The 19,573-nt window shown below is 35.4% G+C and overlaps 1 protein-coding gene across 1 annotated transcript in view; it reads left to right on the top strand.

The window, feature by feature from the left end:
* nav2a (neuron navigator 2a) overlaps nt 1–6,318 on the top strand; it is a 237,826-nt gene extending 231,508 nt beyond the window's left edge. Inside the window, 6 exon segments of the mRNA XM_051114382.1 lie at nt 7–161; nt 733–804; nt 1,083–1,279; nt 1,801–1,919; nt 2,084–2,284; nt 4,094–6,318. Of these exon segments, the coding sequence (XP_050970339.1) occupies nt 7–161; nt 733–804; nt 1,083–1,279; nt 1,801–1,919; nt 2,084–2,284; nt 4,094–4,219 (870 nt within the window). The 3' untranslated portion in view covers nt 4,220–6,318.
* Nucleotides 6,319–19,573: the final 13,255 nt, after the last annotated feature.

Below are 19,573 nucleotides of genomic sequence, written 5' to 3'. Positions count from 1 at the left end.
TGCTAGGAGTTGCGTCAGTACTTAGCAAATATAGTGGAGCAGTGCAGTGCTGATGGACAGGAGACCGAAGCCCCTCTTGTGCTCATTCTGGACAACCTTCATCACATCAGCTCACTGGGAGAGATCTTCAATGGCTTGCTTAACTGCAAATACCAACGCTGGTGAATCTGCCTTTTTATTTTTTTAAATACATGTTCAAATGTTTGAAGCCAGTATGATTTTTTTCTGAAAGAAATGAACACTTTTATTCAGTGGAGACACATTAAATTGATCAAAAGTGACAGTGAAGACATTTTTAATGTCTCAAAAGATTTCTATTTTGCTTTTCCACATTAAACAGCGCAACTGTTTTAACATTGATAATAAGAAATATTTATTGAGCAGTAAATCAGCATATTAGAATGATTTCTAAAGGATCATGTGACACTGAAGACTGGAGTAATGATTCTGAAAATTCAGCTTTGCGTCACTGGAATAAATTACATTTTAAAATGTATTAAAGTAGAAAACAGTTATTTTCAAATGTGATAAAGCAGACTTTGTGACCTTAAGTGACTTTAAAAAGCATTAAAAATCTTACCAACCCCAACCTTTTGATCAAAGTGTATATTTGTAGAATTTGTATTAAAAAAAGCACAATGTCACTCTATAGTCAGTGTAACAAAAGCATAAATGAAAAAAGAAATGTGTGTGTACAATTAATGGTTTTATTTTGTCTCTCTGTATTTGCAGCCCATATATAATCGGTACAATGAGTCAGGCGACATCCTCTGCTCCAAACCTGCAGCTTCATCATAACTTCAGGTACAAAACTTCTCTCTTTTCTTGAATTTACACTAAAATAAGACTTTAATGGGAAAACTGCTGCAGAGTGACCACCAGATGGCGCCATTGCACTGTTGCTGGCAGCAAGTTTTTTTTTTTGTTTTTTTTTACCTTCCCTTCTTTCTTTCTTTCTTTATATTTTATTTATTTTGTTTTGTTTTGGTTGGGGTGGAATTGAAATTGTGTGTGTATATGTGTATGTATATATATATATATATATATATATATGAGATGCTGACATGTGATTTCCATCCCAGATGGGTGCTGTGTGCTAATCACATGGAGCCGGTAAAAGGTTTCCTGGGCCGGTTTCTGAGGAGGAAGCTGATTGAGACCGAGATCGGCAGCCGAACACGTAACCCAGAGCTAGTGAAGATCATAGACTGGATCCCTCAGGTCTGGCACCACCTCAACCGCTTCCTAGAGGCCCACAGCTCCTCTGATGTGACCATTGGTACGACCATATGTGACCATAAGCCACCATACAGAAACCAAATACGTGACCCTGGACCACAAAACCAGTCATAAGGGTCAATTTTTTTAAATTGAGATTGATACATCATCTGAAATCTGATGTATAAATATGCTTTCCATTGATGTATGGTTTGTTAGGATAGGACAATATTTGGCCGAGATACAACTATTAGAAAATCTAGAATCTGAAGTTGCAAAAAAAATATTGAGAAAATCAAAAGAAGTTGTCCAAATGAAGTTCTTAGCAATGTATATTACTAATCAAAAATTAAGTTTTGATATATTTACAGTAGGAAATTCACAAAATATCTTCATGGAACATGATCTTTACTTAATATCCTGATAATTTTGACCCATACAATGTATTTTTGGCTTTTGCTATAAACATACCTGTGCTAATTAAGACTGGTTTTGTGGTCCAGGGTCACATATTAACAGGCCATTCCAAGTGTCACTAATTCACTCTACAAGTGTTGAATTTGAATCTCATGTCTCTTCCAGGTCCACGTTTGTTCCTGTCGTGTCCGATGGATGTGGATGGTTCTCGCGTTTGGTTCACTGACCTGTGGAATTACTCCATCATCCCCTACATGCTGGAGGCTGTGAGAGAAGGCTTACAGGTAACCTTTGCCATCTTTTAGAGTAAAATCTACCTTTTTCACAGCCACTAATATCTTTTATTTTTATGTTTTCATTGTAATATAGTTCTTTCGTCCTTCTGCGCATCTCTCAGTGTATAGAAACAGATCTTTTACTCACTGTTTATTTGTTTGCATTTCTATAGCTATACGGTCGCAGAGCTGCATGGGAGGATCCTGCGCTGTGGGTTCTGGAAACTTTTCCATGGGCAGCTTCACATCAGCACCCTGATTGGCCAGCTTTGCTGCAGCTCCGCCCAGAGGACGTGGGCTTTGATGGATACTCCGCCTCCAGGGAGGGCCTTAACAAACAGAGTACTCAGAGTGACAGTGATGCCGACCCACTGGTGAGAAATAAAAAAAGATAACAGCATTAGTCTTGTGTAGCCATACATTTCAAATGCTATGAGCAAAAATAGCCATTTTTCATACCTCATGACCAGTAGATGACACTGTCCCTAAAGTTGACAGGTACCCTGCCAGTCATAAGTAGCATGAGTATATTTGTAGCAATAGCCAAAAATACATTGTATGGGTCAAAATGATTGATTTTTCTTTTATGCCAAAAAATCATTAGGATATTAAGTAAAGATCATGTTCTATTAAGATATGTAAATTTCCCAATGTAAATATATCAAAATTTACTTTTTGATTAGTAATATGCATTGTTAAGAACTTTTGGACAACTTTAAAGGTGATTTTCTCAATATTTAGATTTTTTTGCACCCTCAGATTCCAGACTTTCAAATAGTTGTGTCTCAGACAAATATTGTCATATCATAACAAACCATAAATCGGTGAAAAGCTTATTTATTCAGCTTGTTTATTCACCCTTATTTGTCAATTTTTTTGATTTCAGATAAGATGAAAACTCCAGTCTTATTACATTAGTCTGTAGAAAAACTATTTTTTTTTCTGCCATGCCTTGTTGAGATCATGAATTTGATGAATATAAACTTAAACTTATTTATTTCAGTTAGTTGTCAAGACAACATTTCTAATTTTGTTTTTTTAAGTTTTTTTTGTTTAAGTTTTTTTTTACGTTTTAATGTTGTTTAAAACTTAAAAAGTTTTTAAGTAATATTTTTCATCTACTATTTATATTTTGTCTCAGCTATATTATTATTATTATTATTATTATTATTATTATTATTAAATTATTTCACTTATTTAAATTTATAAAAAATATCAGTAACACCATATTTTTATGACAAAAAAATAGATCAGTGTCGACATTTCTGGAATGTTCTCTTATGCTCATCAAGGCTGCATTTATTTGATCAAAAATACAGAAAAAACAGTATTGTGAAATGTTATTACAATAATCCTATTTTAATATACTTTAATTATTATTTGTTCCTGTGATACAAAGCTGAATTTATATAAGCTATTTCTCCAGTCTTAAGTGTCACATGATCCTTCAGAAATCATTCTAATATGCTGATTTATTTTTATAATTATCTATGTTGGCAACAGCTGCCATATATATATATTTTTTGGAAGCAGCAATACGTTTTTCAGGATTCTTTGATGAATAAAAAGTTAATTTCTTTCAAAAACAATTTACTGACCCCAAACTTGTGAATGGTAATGTATATTGTTAGATTTAGATTTCTATTTGAAATAAAAGCTGTTTTTATTTTTTTATTCACCAAAGAAACTGAAAAAAAATTATCACAGGTTCCTATATATATATATATGTATACATATGTGTGTGTGTGTGTGTGTGTGTGTGTGTAAGTATGACAACTGTTTCCAACACTGACAGCAAATCAACATATTAGCATGATTTCTGAAGGATTATGACAATTACTGGAGTAATGATGCTGAAAATTCAGCTTTAATCACAGGAATAAATTAGATTTTTATGTATATGAAAATAGAAAAACATTATCTTACATCATAATAATGTTTCACTATTTTTTCTGTATTTTTGATCAAATAAATGGAGCTTTGATGAGCATGAGATCTTACCGATTCCAAACTTTTGAACGGCAATCCCAAAAAATTTCGTAATGCACCCCTACAAGTCAAAAACACAGAAAAATTTGTATATTCTTCATTTAGTAATTTCTTTATACTTCACATATGGTTTCTTTTTAAACATGTATTATGTCATCAGGCCTGACTGTTATTTTTGTGCATTGTGTGAACAGATGAACATGCTCCTGCGTCTGAAAGAGGCAGCCAGCTGCTCCAGCCCGCAGAGCTACGACAGCGACTCCAATAGCAACAGTCACCATGACGACATCCTGGACTCTTCGCTGGAGTCCACGCTATGATCCAGCCTGATCCGTTATGCCATTTAATTCCTTGACTCTAATGCCAGCTGAGGCAGCAAAATCAAGTCATTACATCACATCTTCGGGTGCTGGTAACCCAAATAAAGAATGACGCTTCATATATAAAAAGATATATATAAAAAATATATATATATACGCCAAAACTCAACGGTACTTCAAGCTGCCTCGTGTAAATTGCCAGTGTGATTTTTATTTTTTTCTTATTTTACAACAGCAAAATCAGAAGAAAGTGCTTTTTTTCCTAATTTTTACCTCAAAATTAAAAGTGCGGTCACATTAGCCAAATTTCATGGACAAAAAAGCAGTCTGTCGTCAGTAATATAGTGATGTATGAGACAGACTGACCAACCTGAATCGGCTGCGAAATCCGCATGGAGAAACATGGATTCCTATCGAAATGAATGGATTTCGCCTACAGAAAAATTGATAAATGTGACCGCACCTTAACTGTTGGAGAAACTTTCGCACACAATGCAATGCTCGTTTGTCTTACCCTCTACTGGTGAAACGGAGGAATTACATCTCGAAGCCGAAATCTTTCTTTGATCACTCAAAAAGGACATTGACTTTCCCTGTGTTGATGGACTTGCTTGTGACTTTACAAAACCAGCTTGATCGTATGCTGACCATCGTTTTATGTTTTACATAATTAGGATACGGATGAAATAGCATGGTGCTACCCTTATGATTTTGGACTTATTTATTGTAACGGTTAGAGAAATACCTCGTTTGCCATCTGGGACGTGCTTTTGTTTGCCCTCTTGCATTTATTTTTTTTGAAACCACCCGTTCCTTAACTGCTGACCGCATGTTCCAGTCTTCTACTGTAGCACAAAGCCTATCTATCTATTTTTTACACTCGATCGCGCTCTGTTTTTGGTGCTGTATGGAATCTGGTGCCTTAGTCCATTTTGTAAAGAAAAAACGGCACTATGTTTTATACTTCTGAAAAATGCTGATTTTATTACAGTTCGTAATTGAACTACAGGGCTCCACATTAGTCCTTCGAATTTGCCTAAACAGCCTCACAGTCATCATATCATATCAGAGGTACAATATGTGTGGTTTAGAAAAGAGGAAGTGGGTAAAAGGAGCAACAGGCATTTTGAAATTCAAGTTTTTGCTATACAGTTAAATGGGTGTTTTACTTTCAAACACGTATGAGAAAAATGATGCTTTTATATATGTGAAATACATATGATCTCTACTGGCACAGTTCATCTGTAAGGCTTTGGTGCTTAAAGACCGTCTCAACACATCTTGGCAAAAGCACAGTGAGAAAATGTTCATAATCTGGTGTTTGAGTATACCTCATTGACCATTTTGCCTTTTTCGTGTACATATCTTGCATTTAATGTGAAAGAGTAAGAAACGTCCACATAGTCATTGGATTAATAATATACTGTATTTGCTGCTTTATAATGCAAGGATGCTTTTATTTGTACATAAAATTTTATCTTTGATTCTCTAAAGGAACATTATTTGGATGGACAGTGAGTTTCCTTGCATGGGAAAGCATAATATGGGGCTATTCAGTGTTTTCACCTTCTTTACTTGTCAAATGCTGTTGGTGTGGCGCTGCAGGGTTTTAGTTACACCATTGCTTCCATTTCATCATTTCGTCATCGATCCTATGCAACATCATCGTGGATTATAAATGGAAGCCAAATATTGTAGCTCTGTAACAGCACTGCCAATACATTGTGTGTACACTGTGTATATAATTTGTAAATAATTTTAGGATATGTGCCTAATATTCATTTCTTTGATTATGATGATGAAGTCATTTCAAGCACAAATGTTGTATGTGATTGTGGTAACTGAAATGGGAGGGCTATAACTGAATGGATTTCATGTCACTGAATGTGTATGTCATTTCTGGCTGTAATATATCAATGTAAATATTTGACTACCCTGCAGGCTGCATTTTGATGAATAATCTTTTTTCTAGCCGTTTATAACAGTGCTTGGAAATATGGAATATTTTGTGTACAGTGTCTTTTTCATCTTAACAGTTCCCAGGCGGCCCATACAGACTTACTGATCAAGTTACCCGTTTTAAATTATTTGTAATTCAATAAACCTAATAATTATTTATTAATTGTTCATTAGCTTGTTTTCATGACTTCATGCAAGCACAACGAAGAAAAACATTATACTAGAAATACATATACACGCATCATTTTTATATCATGTTCTATTCAATCATAATGAAATAAAAACAAGACTAATACAATTAAAACACTTTATTTAAAACAGCATCCAATTTTAGTTTTTAGTCTACATATGCATATTGACTAAAACATGATTCTCACACTTATATAGAAGGATAAATGTTTAAAACATCGTAAGCATGTACAATAAAATCAACATTAAGTAGCAAGACATTTTACACATATTGTTAAATTCAAGGATTGGTGTGAACTTTTACAGAACATCTTTCATTCTTTTGTTTAAGGATTAACGTTACTCCACTTCCAAAATGAAAATTTCCTTAGCCAAGATGTTCATGTCTTTCTTTCTTCAGTCGTGAAGAAATTACATTTTTTGAGAAAAACATTCCAGGATTGTACTCTACATAGTGGACTCCAATGGTGATAACCGAATTGGATGTTAAAATGCAGTTTCAGTGCAGCTTCAAAGGCCTCTAAACGAAGGAATAAGCGTCTTATCTAGTGAAACGATCGGTTATTTTCTATAAGAAATGAACAATTTATGTACCTAACATGGCCGTGTTTACGCTTGTCTAACTCTGTAACGTATGTGGAAAAACTGTCATGTTATTTTCTCCTCCAACTTTAAAATCGTCCTACATCGCTGTACCGATCTAGTGTTTACAAAGTGGACATGCAAAGTAGGTCAAACATCTTTTACAAAAAAAGTAAAAAAGACAGTAAAACAGCAATGTAGAACTATTTTGAAGTGGGAGTTAAAAATGGGTTGGGAGTTTTTTGACATATCCTAACTGTCTTGAATTTGAGTGCACAGTGCGCATCACAGATTTAGACAAGACGAGCATTTGAGGTTAAAACGTATGTAAGTTTTTATTATTTTTAGTAAATAACCGATCGTTTCACAAGATAAGACCCTTATGCCTTGGCTGGAAACGTTTAGAGCCCTTTGAAGCTGCACTGAAACTGCATTTTTAACGTTAAATCCGTTGAGCACCATTTAAGTTCACTATATGGAGAAAAATCCTGGAATGTTTTCCTCAGAAAAATTAATTTCTTTGCGACTGAAGAAAGAAAGACATGAATATCTTGGAAGACCTGGGGTGAGTAAATAATCTGGAACTTTTCATTCTGGAAATGGAGTAATCCATTTAAGATACTTCCAATACAAGAAATAAACAGCTATACTTGCAAGAGTTTATATGAGCAGGAATAATGTTTTTTCATGTTAAACAATTTAAGTAAAATAAAACACACCTAAAATGAAGCTGTGAGTACTAACCAATCACAGCACAATTCAAATTAATCTAAGAATCTAGAAAGCAGGTTAATGTACTGTATCTCATAAAGTGTAAAGGAGACGGAAGCTGCCGCTTCTTTAATGGTTGTTTTGACCTCTAATGGTGAAGGTTTGAGAGGCTTGAAAGTCAAAAACTCTTGAATAGCTTCAGTTCAACTTGGGCAAATGCATAGTTAATCTTTGCCTAATTGTTTTCTTTGTTTTGCATATTTAGCAATTCCGTACCAGGGATACAGGTCTGTTGGTTTTCTTTCCAGACCATTTTCACCTAGAAAAAACTGCCAAAGACAGTTCTGCGCATGATAAAATCTGCCAGGGTCTACTAAATATCCTCTGTTTTTAAGTGTGTTTGTCCAGTAGGGTTCATCAACAAACATGAGGTAATCCCGAGGAGCCTGATTTACACGCCTTGATTCTGAAAACACAGTCTGAGTCAAATGATAAAAATTCAAATACAACTTCTTTCCCTCTTCCTCGAGAAAGGCAGGTGCTGTATTGTTGATTTTGTCATCACACGTCATCCTTACTCCTTTCGATTTTGGGTCAAAGATATTGCTTTGTTTACAACTGGGTAAATACCAGATCATTTCTTTACCCCTGAGATCTATTTCTTGAATTGCAAGTTTCAGCGTAGTTAAGAGAGGCTCGCTATAGTCTTTTTGGCTTTCGGTATTCAGAAACCACCCTTCAAAGTTTAATTGGTGGGCAATGTCCACTAGTTTCTGTAGGTTCTCCGGTTTTGCCAATTCTTCCATGTCTTTTACATCTCCCCCAAATGCCAGAGGAGGCAAAAAAACGGTGCCAAATATGGCGACCCCATTCCTGTGTGCCTGATCAATCCAAGCCGGATCTGGGGCAAGCACTGCTCCTTCACGATGTGAGCCACCAAAGAAGACAAACTCTTTGACATACTGCCAGTAATCAAATCGTATTCTCTTTTCCTCTGTAATGACCTGAGGAACTCTTTCACAGGTTGGTCTTGCTCTGAATATTAAGGTAAAGTCTTTGTGTGTGCTTTCATGTTCTTCTCTTGACCACTCATAAGTAAAGCCATCTGTTTGAAGGGGTTCTGTTGAAGGACGCAAGTAGTCATCAGAGAAATTCTGACCCTCAGAATAATCTTTCAGTTCTGGGAAATCATTAACAGCGTCCTCTGGTTTGTTTAAAAACCAAGTGTATGTTTTAAATGTAGGATCGTTTTCTTCTTCATCCTTTTGTGTTTTTAGAGTAGGTATCTCATCATAAAGCACTGTTAGTGCCTCTTGATCTGTGACTAGATGTTTGTTCTGTACCAGTAGGTAATTTAAATCGCGCACGAAATGAGGCCAGTAGAGTTGAGCCACAATGAAGTACGGGTGAGCAGGAGGTTTGCCATCTCTGCTCCAGCTATATGCAGAAGTGCCCTGGAATTCAGAACTACAGTTCCCATTTATTTTGGCATCTTGAAATTGTTTCAGAAGGGCTGGGTCTTTGCTGGCTCTGAAATCACCTTTAAATTCATAAACGATACCCTGGATGCTAATAGTCTTTTTTAATTGCAAGGCATAAAAGTCCCTCCCGCTGTATTTATCCTGTGCACAAAAAATGTACCAGCGGTAACAGTTTTGTCCCATTCTCTCCCACTCTGGAAATATGTAATCATCACTCATGTTTCTAAATATTACATTTCTCTCTAAATAGTTAAACTTGAGGCAGTCAACTTCTGACAGCAGGTGTAAATCCCATGAAAAAATATACCCTTCTTTTTTTGGAGGCTCTGTGCCTTGATTTATACTATCCATCACTTTTTTAGCTATTTCAAGGCCAATCATGTCTATGCTTTCTACTGTGAAATGCCAGTTTACACATCGGATAATCTCTGTAAGCTCAGGTCTGCCACACTTTATGAGCTCAGTTGATGTACACTGCTCCCCTTTTAGATATTCAATGGCCTTGTGGAAAGTTTGAAGAGCCTCTTCGTCAGAAACATTGTAATGTTTGTTTCGAAACATGAAAGTCTGAGCTGCAAGTAGTACCACATCAGGGGATAGTGTTGAGATGTCACAATCATCACTTGATTTAGCAGCTTTCCAATAATCTACATTTCCTTTCATAGCTTCGAGCAATTCGTTTACAATTTGTAGTGGAGATGTATAAACAGATGTACAGGAGTAAGGAAATGCTAGTGGAAGATGAGATTCCTCGTAGTCAATAACAGCCTGGATTTTTTCCTGTGCAGTACCCGGGCAGCGCAAACCATAAGAAAGTGCCTCATTAGAGAACACTAGCGAGGTATGATTCCGCATGTCATAAACACATTTTTTCAGCTCTGAAATCCAGATTTGAGCATCTGATAATGTCATGTTTGGGTCTATATACTTCATAACAATAGCCAAGTCTGTGAAGGATACTGGCTTGTTGTTTTCTGCCATTCTGGATATCTTCTAAAATGTTTAGTAAATGCCTATAAAAAATACATTGGTATTGAGTTACAGTGAAGAAGATATAATGCTTTCAAGGTAAACAGTGAAGCATTGTATATTAAAGTGCTCCTATTATGCCATTTTAAAGGTTGCTGAAGGATTGTTTTATGAGACTCCTAAAACAGGAGCAATTTTTCCCCCCATTCCACTTCAACGCAAACTTCGCCCCACAGCTGATTCTAAAGATTTTATTGGTTGTGTCAATCACAGTGTTGATTTGCTACACTATACTACACAAATGCTAACCCCTAAACCTACCCCACACCTTACCCTAACCTTAACCAGTGAAACTGACTGCACAGCGGGATTGGTGTTGAATAGCGTGGCAGATAAACAGTTAATAAGATTATGCGATATGAGATCGTCGTACCGTTCTGTAACTTCCCAGCCGGACCTCACTGGGAAATTTGACCTTTTTAGTTACGTCCAGCATCACTACCCACTCCTACCCTGTGGGACCCCCCATTACTTAAAACAATGCCATAGAGTAAAGCCTTTCCCCTGCGCTTCACTGGGACAGCTCGCGTGAGAGCTTGTGGGTGATTTCCGTTTATATCATTAATCACTGGCCACGAGTTTTGGGGGTCTGCTCTCACTGAGCATATTTATTTATATAGCATAGTTTATTATTAGTGGTGTAACGGTACACAGATGTCACGGTTCAGTACGTACCTCGGTTCAGGGGTCACGGTTTGATACGATTTCGGTACAACAGAAAAAAAAATCTACTATGCTAGATTTCATTTATTTTAAACAGACAGTAGTACAAATTACAATTTTGTTCCACCTACATGTGAAAATACTAAATATTATATCAAATGATAATGTCGTATAGGCTATAAAATCTGCAGTACATATATACACACAAGGAACAAATACTTGAGATATAATTAATTTAATTAACTGTTAGACAAGGGGGAAAAACAGTGCGACATGCAACATAGCCTATATTTGCTGAGATTCAGTTCAGTTTTGTGACAGAAAGTAAACTCAAATGGCAGAACGCTATTTGTTTTTTGATTTGATTGTTTTGAGTTGATTTTGCTGGTATGAGGAAAGTTAAAGTAATTGCGCTGGCGCACACAAACACAAAACATATCAGTTCCAGGCTTCCAGCATTGCTAACTTGACAGCGCACCAGTGAACCAAACATCAGCGCGCCCGCCTCATTGTCTATAATTTAGATAATAAATAATAGTTTAGTATTTGGATACATCGTAAATATGAAAATATTATGGAATATTTGGATTTGTGCCGAATGAGAAGGGTAGGATACAAAAGGACAAAGCTCCATTTCACAAACAGTTAAACGCGCAAGATTTTAAAGTAACATTATACTCCTTTGTCACTGAGAGACGCGTTCAGAATCAGCACATGATTACTGTCTAGTGGGCTTTGTTTTCAAGAGTGCAACTCCTGGCATTCACTGTTCTTCTGCTGGTGGTTATCAAACAGTGTTTCATTACTGCGGGTGCCCCCGTCTGAATTGAGGGTGAATTGCCTGTATGTAAGGCCTCATGCATCGAACCGAGATGCCCGTACCGTGACGGTTCGGTATGAATACATGTATCGTTAGACCCCTATTATATTTGAGATCAACTACAAACAATGTTTAATTTATTAAGTTTAGTTTTGAGATTTAAGTCAATAACAATAGGCTGAAACCAGAGCCAATGGGGAAAGTCTTTGTGTGACGAGACCCCACCCCATTTTGGAGGTTATGCCCACTTTGAGCTCCCGCCCCATTTTGGAGATCTCCGGTCTGCAGTTATACGTACTTTATAGGTCCACTGCGCGTGCGCTTTGGTCGACGCAGAGACAAGCCTTCCTAGCGTGAGGCAAGCAATTGAAATGAATGGGTTTCATAGCGCAGTGCCTTCTGTGTTTGGTGTGAAAGCCGCTTTGTGGGCCATCCTTTAACATTACTCTAACTAATGAGACAGACAGACAGTCAAGCTGCATCAATCATAAATTTTTAGACTACAGTGGGTCCACAGCTGAACAACAGAACTACAGAAGTGTGAGTTAGCCGGTTAGCATGACATGTGCAGGGTTGTTACACAACATAACATACACAGCTACATATTTTGAACGATTGCTAGAAAATACATACTTTGTAGATTCATCTTTTGGAAGTGAATATAAAACAAATTTACTCACAGCATAGGATACAGTGTCTTCTCGACATGATGTAAACCACATGGAAATTTTACTTTTTGTAGGTGGGCAAGTTGTACGTGACGTTATGCAAATATGTTACTTCGTGATGTATGGCCGTAACAGAAAAAGATTCAAATTCCTCACAGCTTCAGGTGATTGTGAGCCGATTCTTTTTTTTTTGATAGACAATTTATTTATCGTGCACTGTCGGCTTCACAACTTTGCAGATAGTTTATGTTCACATACAACTACATGACACACTACATGAAGGGTCATATTTGAAAAGGCATAATAGGGGCACTTTAAAATCTTCTTTTGTTAGGTTAAAACTTTGAATGCTAGCAACAGCTTGTGCAGTTGAGTTTGCAAGTCATTTCAGCCAGTGGTAGACAAAATGTGATTAGTTACTTACTGTCGCAATCAGAAAAGTGCACAGGGGGTGGATACAGTCGCCCGAGTTACTGCTCCTTTTGCCTTTATCAGGTACCTCTCTGGAAAAAAAAATACATTTCCATTCATTCCTGTAGCAGACATTTATGCAGCAACTCGGAAAGAATTTATTATTATTATTATATAACAGTATAAAGTTTAATCTTGTACCTAGTTTTAAACTCAAAAGTGTACAGTTACTTGCAAAACAAAGAGCAAAGATTCATCAGTATATAAATATATAAATAGTATATTAATATTACTTACCAAAAAGTAGTCTTTTTTGATGTTGAAATGTGAAAGAAGGATTGGCTTGCAATTTACAACCAAACTTAATATTATCTGTTCCAGCGAACCACACCACAAAAAACCCATGGCATCGTCTTCACCTATTTAACCTTCTCAGTAGAGTGGGAGGGGAAAGGGTGTGGATGTGCAGGTCATTACTGTGTTTAAAATGTGCTATGTAATGCAAATGTGAATGATCAACTATGTTACTAATTAAATCGATAAAAAAAAGTTTGCATGCATTTCATTTCAGTATTGTTCTTCTGTATTTTAATCTCTGTTTTCAATGTTAAATACCACCTCCAAAAGCAAGAGTGTGATTATCAGATTTGACTCCTTTTTGATTGGGAAACAGTATGGGATAATACATTTCATGCATCAACAAATCAAATCAACAAATTTATAGATTTTAAAATAATCCACAGTTAACCTCGTATGGGTTTATGTTTTTGTGGGCCATGGCGTCATATGCTTTGGGATTGTCCAGATGTGTGAAATTTCTGGAATATGGCGCTGGATGTTTTGTACAAGGTCACTAGGAATGGTTTTCCCAACGATCCTGTTCTGTTGTTGTTGATAGTTCTTAATTTGAGAACTGAGAAGGTTCTGAAAGAAGCTATCAGTTTAATGGTGGAAACCCCCTCACTACCTCATCTCTCTATCAAGCACTGGTTTGCTTTCCTTACTGGTGATAATGGATCCGGACACTTTGGTTTTTGCTTTTACAATGTAAAATTCAGTACACTAAAAAATCATTAGTAAGCAGATTTGTACGGTTAAGTTGTCATAATCTGGCATCATCAGCAGGAATGTGCTGCAGTTCTAAAAACTGACATGTCGGGTCAAGATTTTGAGGGCTAATTCCAGGACCAACCTTTCTATGAAGAAAGGCAGGTAAAAGGACATTTCTCAGTTTTGATACAAAAACAGGTATGCATGTATAAGGTCACAATAAATATGAATAGTAAATAGTATATAACTAAAACTAACATTGTATTTTTGAAAGTATTGAAATGTCAATTCATACGGTTTAGTAATTTATTTAACTCTAGTAATTCTGGTTTCATCTAAACACCCACTGCAACCAAACTGAAAAATTCTGCTTTTATTACAGGTCATAACTGAACTATGGGGCTCTGCATTTGCCTATAATAAACGACCTCACAGTCATCATATCAGAGGTAAAATGTGTGTTTTAGATAAGAGGAGATGGATAAAGGTAGTGTCTGGGTGACTGTAGCATCAATCTGTTTTGAAATTCAAATTTTTTCAAGTGAACCTGCAACAGATAAAGGGCTTTACACTCTTGAAAACATTCAAACATGTATGAGAGAAATTATTCTTTTATATATGTGAAATGCATATAATCACTACTGGCACAGTTCATCTTAAATGGTTCAGCTGTAAGGTTTTGCTTGGTGCTTAAAGACCGTCACAACACATCTTGGCAAAAGCACAGTGAGAAATTGTTTATAATTTGGTGTATGAGTATACCTCATTAACCATTTTAGCCTTTTTCAGAGTAACAAACATATGCATTAATGATATACTGTATTTGCTGCTTTGTAATGCAAGGATGCTTCTTAGATAGAATTTTATCTTTGACATAAAAGAAACATTATTTGGATTTCTGCGCATGTCGACATCTGCCAGGGTCTTCTAAATATCCTCTGTGTTTTAGTTTGTTTTTCCAAAAGGGTCAATCAACAAACATGATTAAACTGAACTCATTTTAAACAATTGAAATGCAACTTTTTTCCCTCTTTTTCATAAAGGCAGGTGCTGTATCATTGATTATGTCTTCCCACATCATCCTTACTCCTTTTGATTCTAAAAATAAACTGGGTAAATAAAATATGATTTATTTACCCCTGAGATCCATTTTTTGTATTGCGAGTTTCAGCGCATTTAAGTGAGAATCATTATCATTTTTTTATGCTTTCGACATTCAGAAAGCACCCTTCAAAATTTAATCGGTGGGCAATGTCCACTAGACATTCTCTACACTTTTGCCAGTTCTTCCGTGTCTTTCTCATGTCTTTCTTTCTTCAGTTGTAAAGAAATTATGTTTTTTGAGGAAAACGTTCCTGCATTTTTCTCCATATAACTGACTGATATGGTGCCCCGATTTTGAACTTCCAAAATGCAGTTTAAATGCGGCTTCAAACGATCCCAGATGCAGTTGTAAACAATCCCAGCCGAGGAAGAAGGGTCTTTTAAAAAAAAAATACAATTTAAATACTTTTTAATCTCAAACGCTCGTCTTGCCTTTCTCTCCATGAACTCTGTGTATTCTGGCTCAAGATGGCGAAAAACTCCAATCGTATTTTTTCCCTCAACTTCAAAAATCATTTCAAAATCATCCTACATCGCTGCAGAAGTACCGACCCAGTCTTTGCAAAGTGAACATGTAAAGAAGATCAAACACCCTTAACAAAAAAGGTACATTGTAAAAAATAAAAAACACAATTTGTTGAGTCAGCTTAAAATAATTTGTTACCCTGCTGCCTTAAAATTAAAAGTTAAGTCAACTAAAATAAGTTTATTCAACTTGAAATGTTAAGTTGCACTAAGAAACAATTTAGATATTTGTGTTTGCTAAACCTAACAGATGGGTAAGTAAACCAGCTGCCTTAAACTTTTAAGTTGATTCAACTCAAATATCTAAGTTGTAACTCAGTATAGTTTAACATTTCAAGTTGAATGAACTTTATTTGAGTTGACTGAACTTAAAATTTTAAGGCAGTCAGGTTACAAATTATTTTAAGTTGACTCAACAAATTGTTTTTTACAGTGTAAAACAGTGATATAGGACAATTTCAAAGTTGCAGGAGAACATGAGATGGGAGTTTTGTGACATACCCTAAATGTCATGACCCAGAACAAAAACAGTCCAGGCAGAGTAAGACAAGACGAGCGTTTGGAATTAAAAAGTATATAAATTGCATTATTTTTTATTAAAAAATAATTTTAAATAGTTTTAGTTGACTGAACTTAAAATTTTAAGGTAGCAGGGTATCAAATTATTTTAAGCTGACTCAACAAATTGTGTTTTTTATTTTTTACAGTGTACAGTCTTTACTTGCTCTGAAATCACCTTTAAATTAATGAATAATACCCCTGATTGTAGTAGTCTTTTTTTAGTTGCATGGCATAATATTCCTTGTCGATATATATATAACCATGTGCACAAAAACCAGCGGTAACAGTTTTGCCCAATTCTCTCCTACACTGGTTAAATGTAATTGTCAGTTTTGCCCTTCTGCATACTCAGTTTATTTAAACATCCTTGTTTTACAGAGCACAAAGCCTATCTATCTATTTTTTACACTCGATTGCGCTGTTTTTGGGCTGAATGGAATCTGGTGCCTTACTGCATTTTGTAAAGGAAAAACTGTTTTACACTTTTGAAAAATGCTGATTTTATTACAGTTTGTTACTGAACTACAGGGCTCTACATTAGTCCTTTGAATTTGCCTTAACAGCCTCACAGTCATAAAATCATATCAGAGATACAGTATGTGTGATTTAGATAAAAGGCGATGAATAAAAAGACTGTGGGGCGACTGTAACCTCAATCTGTTTTGAAATTCAAATTTTTCCAAGTGAAGTTGCTACCCAGTTCAAGGGACATTTTACATTGTTGAAAACATTCAAACATGCACGAGAAATTATCACTTCTTGCACAGTTCATTTTGAGTAGTTCAGCTACTAGCAAAACAAGGTTTTGGTGTTTAAAGACTGTCTCAGCATGTCTTGGCAAAAACACAGTGATAAATTATTCATAATTTGGTGTGTGAGTATTTAATTGCATTTAATGTGAAAGAGTAACAAATGTCCACATAGTCATTGGATTAATATTATACACTCTTAAAAATAAAGGTGCTTCAAAAGGTTCTTCAAGCGAAGCCATAGAGGAACCATTTTTGGTTCCACAAAGAACCATTTCGCCAAAGGCTCTTTAAAGAACCATCTCTTTTTTACCTTTTTATAATCTGAAGAACCACAAAACATCTTCAGATGTTGAAGGTTCTTTATGGAACCATTTAAACAAAAAGTTTCTGCTATTGCATCGTGAAGCACCTTTATTTTTAAGTGTACTGTATTTGCTGCTTTATAATGCAAGGATGCTTCTGGAGGATTTGTACATAAAAAATTGTCTTTGATTCTCTAAAGGAACATTATTTGGATGGATAGTGAGTTTCCTTGCATGGGATTTTTACATTGTGAAATTCAGTACAAAAACAGCATTACTATCAGTAATCTGTTGAAAAAAAATTGATGACATTTTTAAATGTGCTTAAGGAAAATATTAATCAGAGGCTAATGTTTGCAGGTAAGCAGAAAGTGTAAGGTTATGTTGCCATAATTTGTCAACATCAGGAGGAATGTAGTCAGTAAATAAGGGTGGTAAAAAGACATTTCTCAGAAAATGTGTTTTGATACAAAAACAGGTGTTAATCTACGAAGGTTATAACATTCAAATGTGTAGTCAAAATAAAACTAAAATAATTTTTTTTTTTTTTTAAAAAACATATCTGTGTCAATAAACTTATGTAACTTGTGTAACTCTAATCATTTTGTTTTGATATATACCATGGCCAAAATACAGTGGACAGTGTTCTAATAGATGGGTTTGATGGTTCTAGGGTGTTGTAATGCTGGTGCAGAAATAGGGTCCTCTCAAAACTATAGCAGGAACGTTGAAAACACAGAATTCTCTAAGATTTCTGACAAAGATGTGACATTTGGGCATAGGTTTGTGGCCAAAGAGAGTGCTGCAGGTGGGGTAATAGAAAAATGATGTTTGGGTATCAACACAGGTTTGTGGAGACCATGGGACGGAAGGTGTGGATAGATAGACCCCTCTACTGGTGAAATGGAGAAATCGCATCTCGAAATAGGGATTTACGCTAATTTTTGACCCGTTCTCATCATATCTGAGGTACAACAGGGTGTGATAAAAAAAAGGAAAAAAGGAAGTGGATGAAGGGAGTGGAAGAGAGAAAATCGTGTTTTTTTTTTTTTTTTTTTTTTCTCAGCGCAGTTAGCGATGTTACACTACAGTTTTCAACTGTAACTCAAGAACGATCAAACAAAAAAGAGAAAAATGATGCAAATTATAAAAATGCATATGCTGGCCATGCTAAATGACTAGTTATAGCTATATAGAGACATTTATTATATCCAGTGTGGACTTTATAGAAAAAAAAATGGATGTTGTAGTCTATATTTCTCAGGAAACCTGCTGATAAAAGGCAAACTATTTTAAGATAAAAAGTTACATTGCTTTATTAGTTGTTCAGTCGTGACGTCAGTGACGTTTGTAGGCCAACCCGGAAGACTAATTCTCCACGGTTTCCCTTTCTCGGAAATATTAGTTGGAATAATAAGGTAAGTGGTTATCACTTGAATTTATTCTTGTTTTGTTCTACAACATAAATGTTCATACCTCAAACGTCAATACTGAAGATACACTAGTTTAATCTACTATGCAACATAGCCTACGTGCGTGCCATGGTTTGTATGAAGCCGTTTAGTCTATATTTTGTTGCATTCAGACACTAATAAAATTTATTCAGTGGTATGACAGCTTTTCAGTAGCGAGCTATATTTAGCAAAAAATACTGATATAGGCAAAATACTTAATTTCAGTTTTATGATACATTGTAGCTATTGCGCAAGCGGTTTTAAATCAGTGCGAGCAGAAAAAAAAAAAAAAAAAAAGGTTAGTAGTTCGATTTAGTGAATCTGCTGGTTCGAAAAGTTCATAAATGAACTGATTCGGATCTCTGTGCCCTTTACAAAATTATTTAGGTTAACTCCTTATTTCATTGTTTGGTTTCAGTCAGAGTGTATTAAAAAAATGTACTAATCTATAATAGAGACCAAATCAGTGATTTAATTTATTCTGTAGCCTGTGTTTGCTGACAGAGATTTATTTTTTCATTCAAACGGTTTTTATCTTTTAAAAACTTTTACAGTATTCATTCCTTCATTCATTCTGATCCAGAGAAATATCTTCTATAGCTAATATTTATGTTAAAGTCCCTTGTGACCTTGTGAAATTGAGACCGCTTCTTGAGGATTCTGCCATTTCTAAAGTGATTTCATTCATTCAGTCATTTAAAGTAAAAACTGATTAAGAAAAAAAAATACCCTTACCGGCGAGCTCATATACATGAGCAATGGTTTTTATTTTCACTACAAGACTGTGTCTGCAGAGATTTTACTTTATTTAAAGATCGTATTCCATAATCAAAACCGAAATATTAAGTAGGACCACTGAAGTATTCAAAGTGCCCTGTAAATCAATGCGTTTATAGGCCTATATTTTATGCGTATTATTTCGTATTCTGCTTTCCTTTTGCAAATTATTCATCATTATTTGTAATCAGCCACCCAAAGGAGAGAAGATGGAATTTACAATTTATTTGCAAACAATACAAAACATTTCCAACATATACATATGCATACAATGTGGCACAAAGAGATAAATTCGTATAAATTATACATACGTCTA

The sequence above is a fragment of the Labeo rohita genome, chromosome 7, assembly GCF_022985175.1.
Source record: "Labeo rohita strain BAU-BD-2019 chromosome 7, IGBB_LRoh.1.0, whole genome shotgun sequence".
Classification (NCBI taxonomy): domain Eukaryota; kingdom Metazoa; phylum Chordata; class Actinopteri; order Cypriniformes; family Cyprinidae; genus Labeo; species Labeo rohita.
This window is presented reverse-complemented; position numbering and strand designations above follow the sequence as displayed.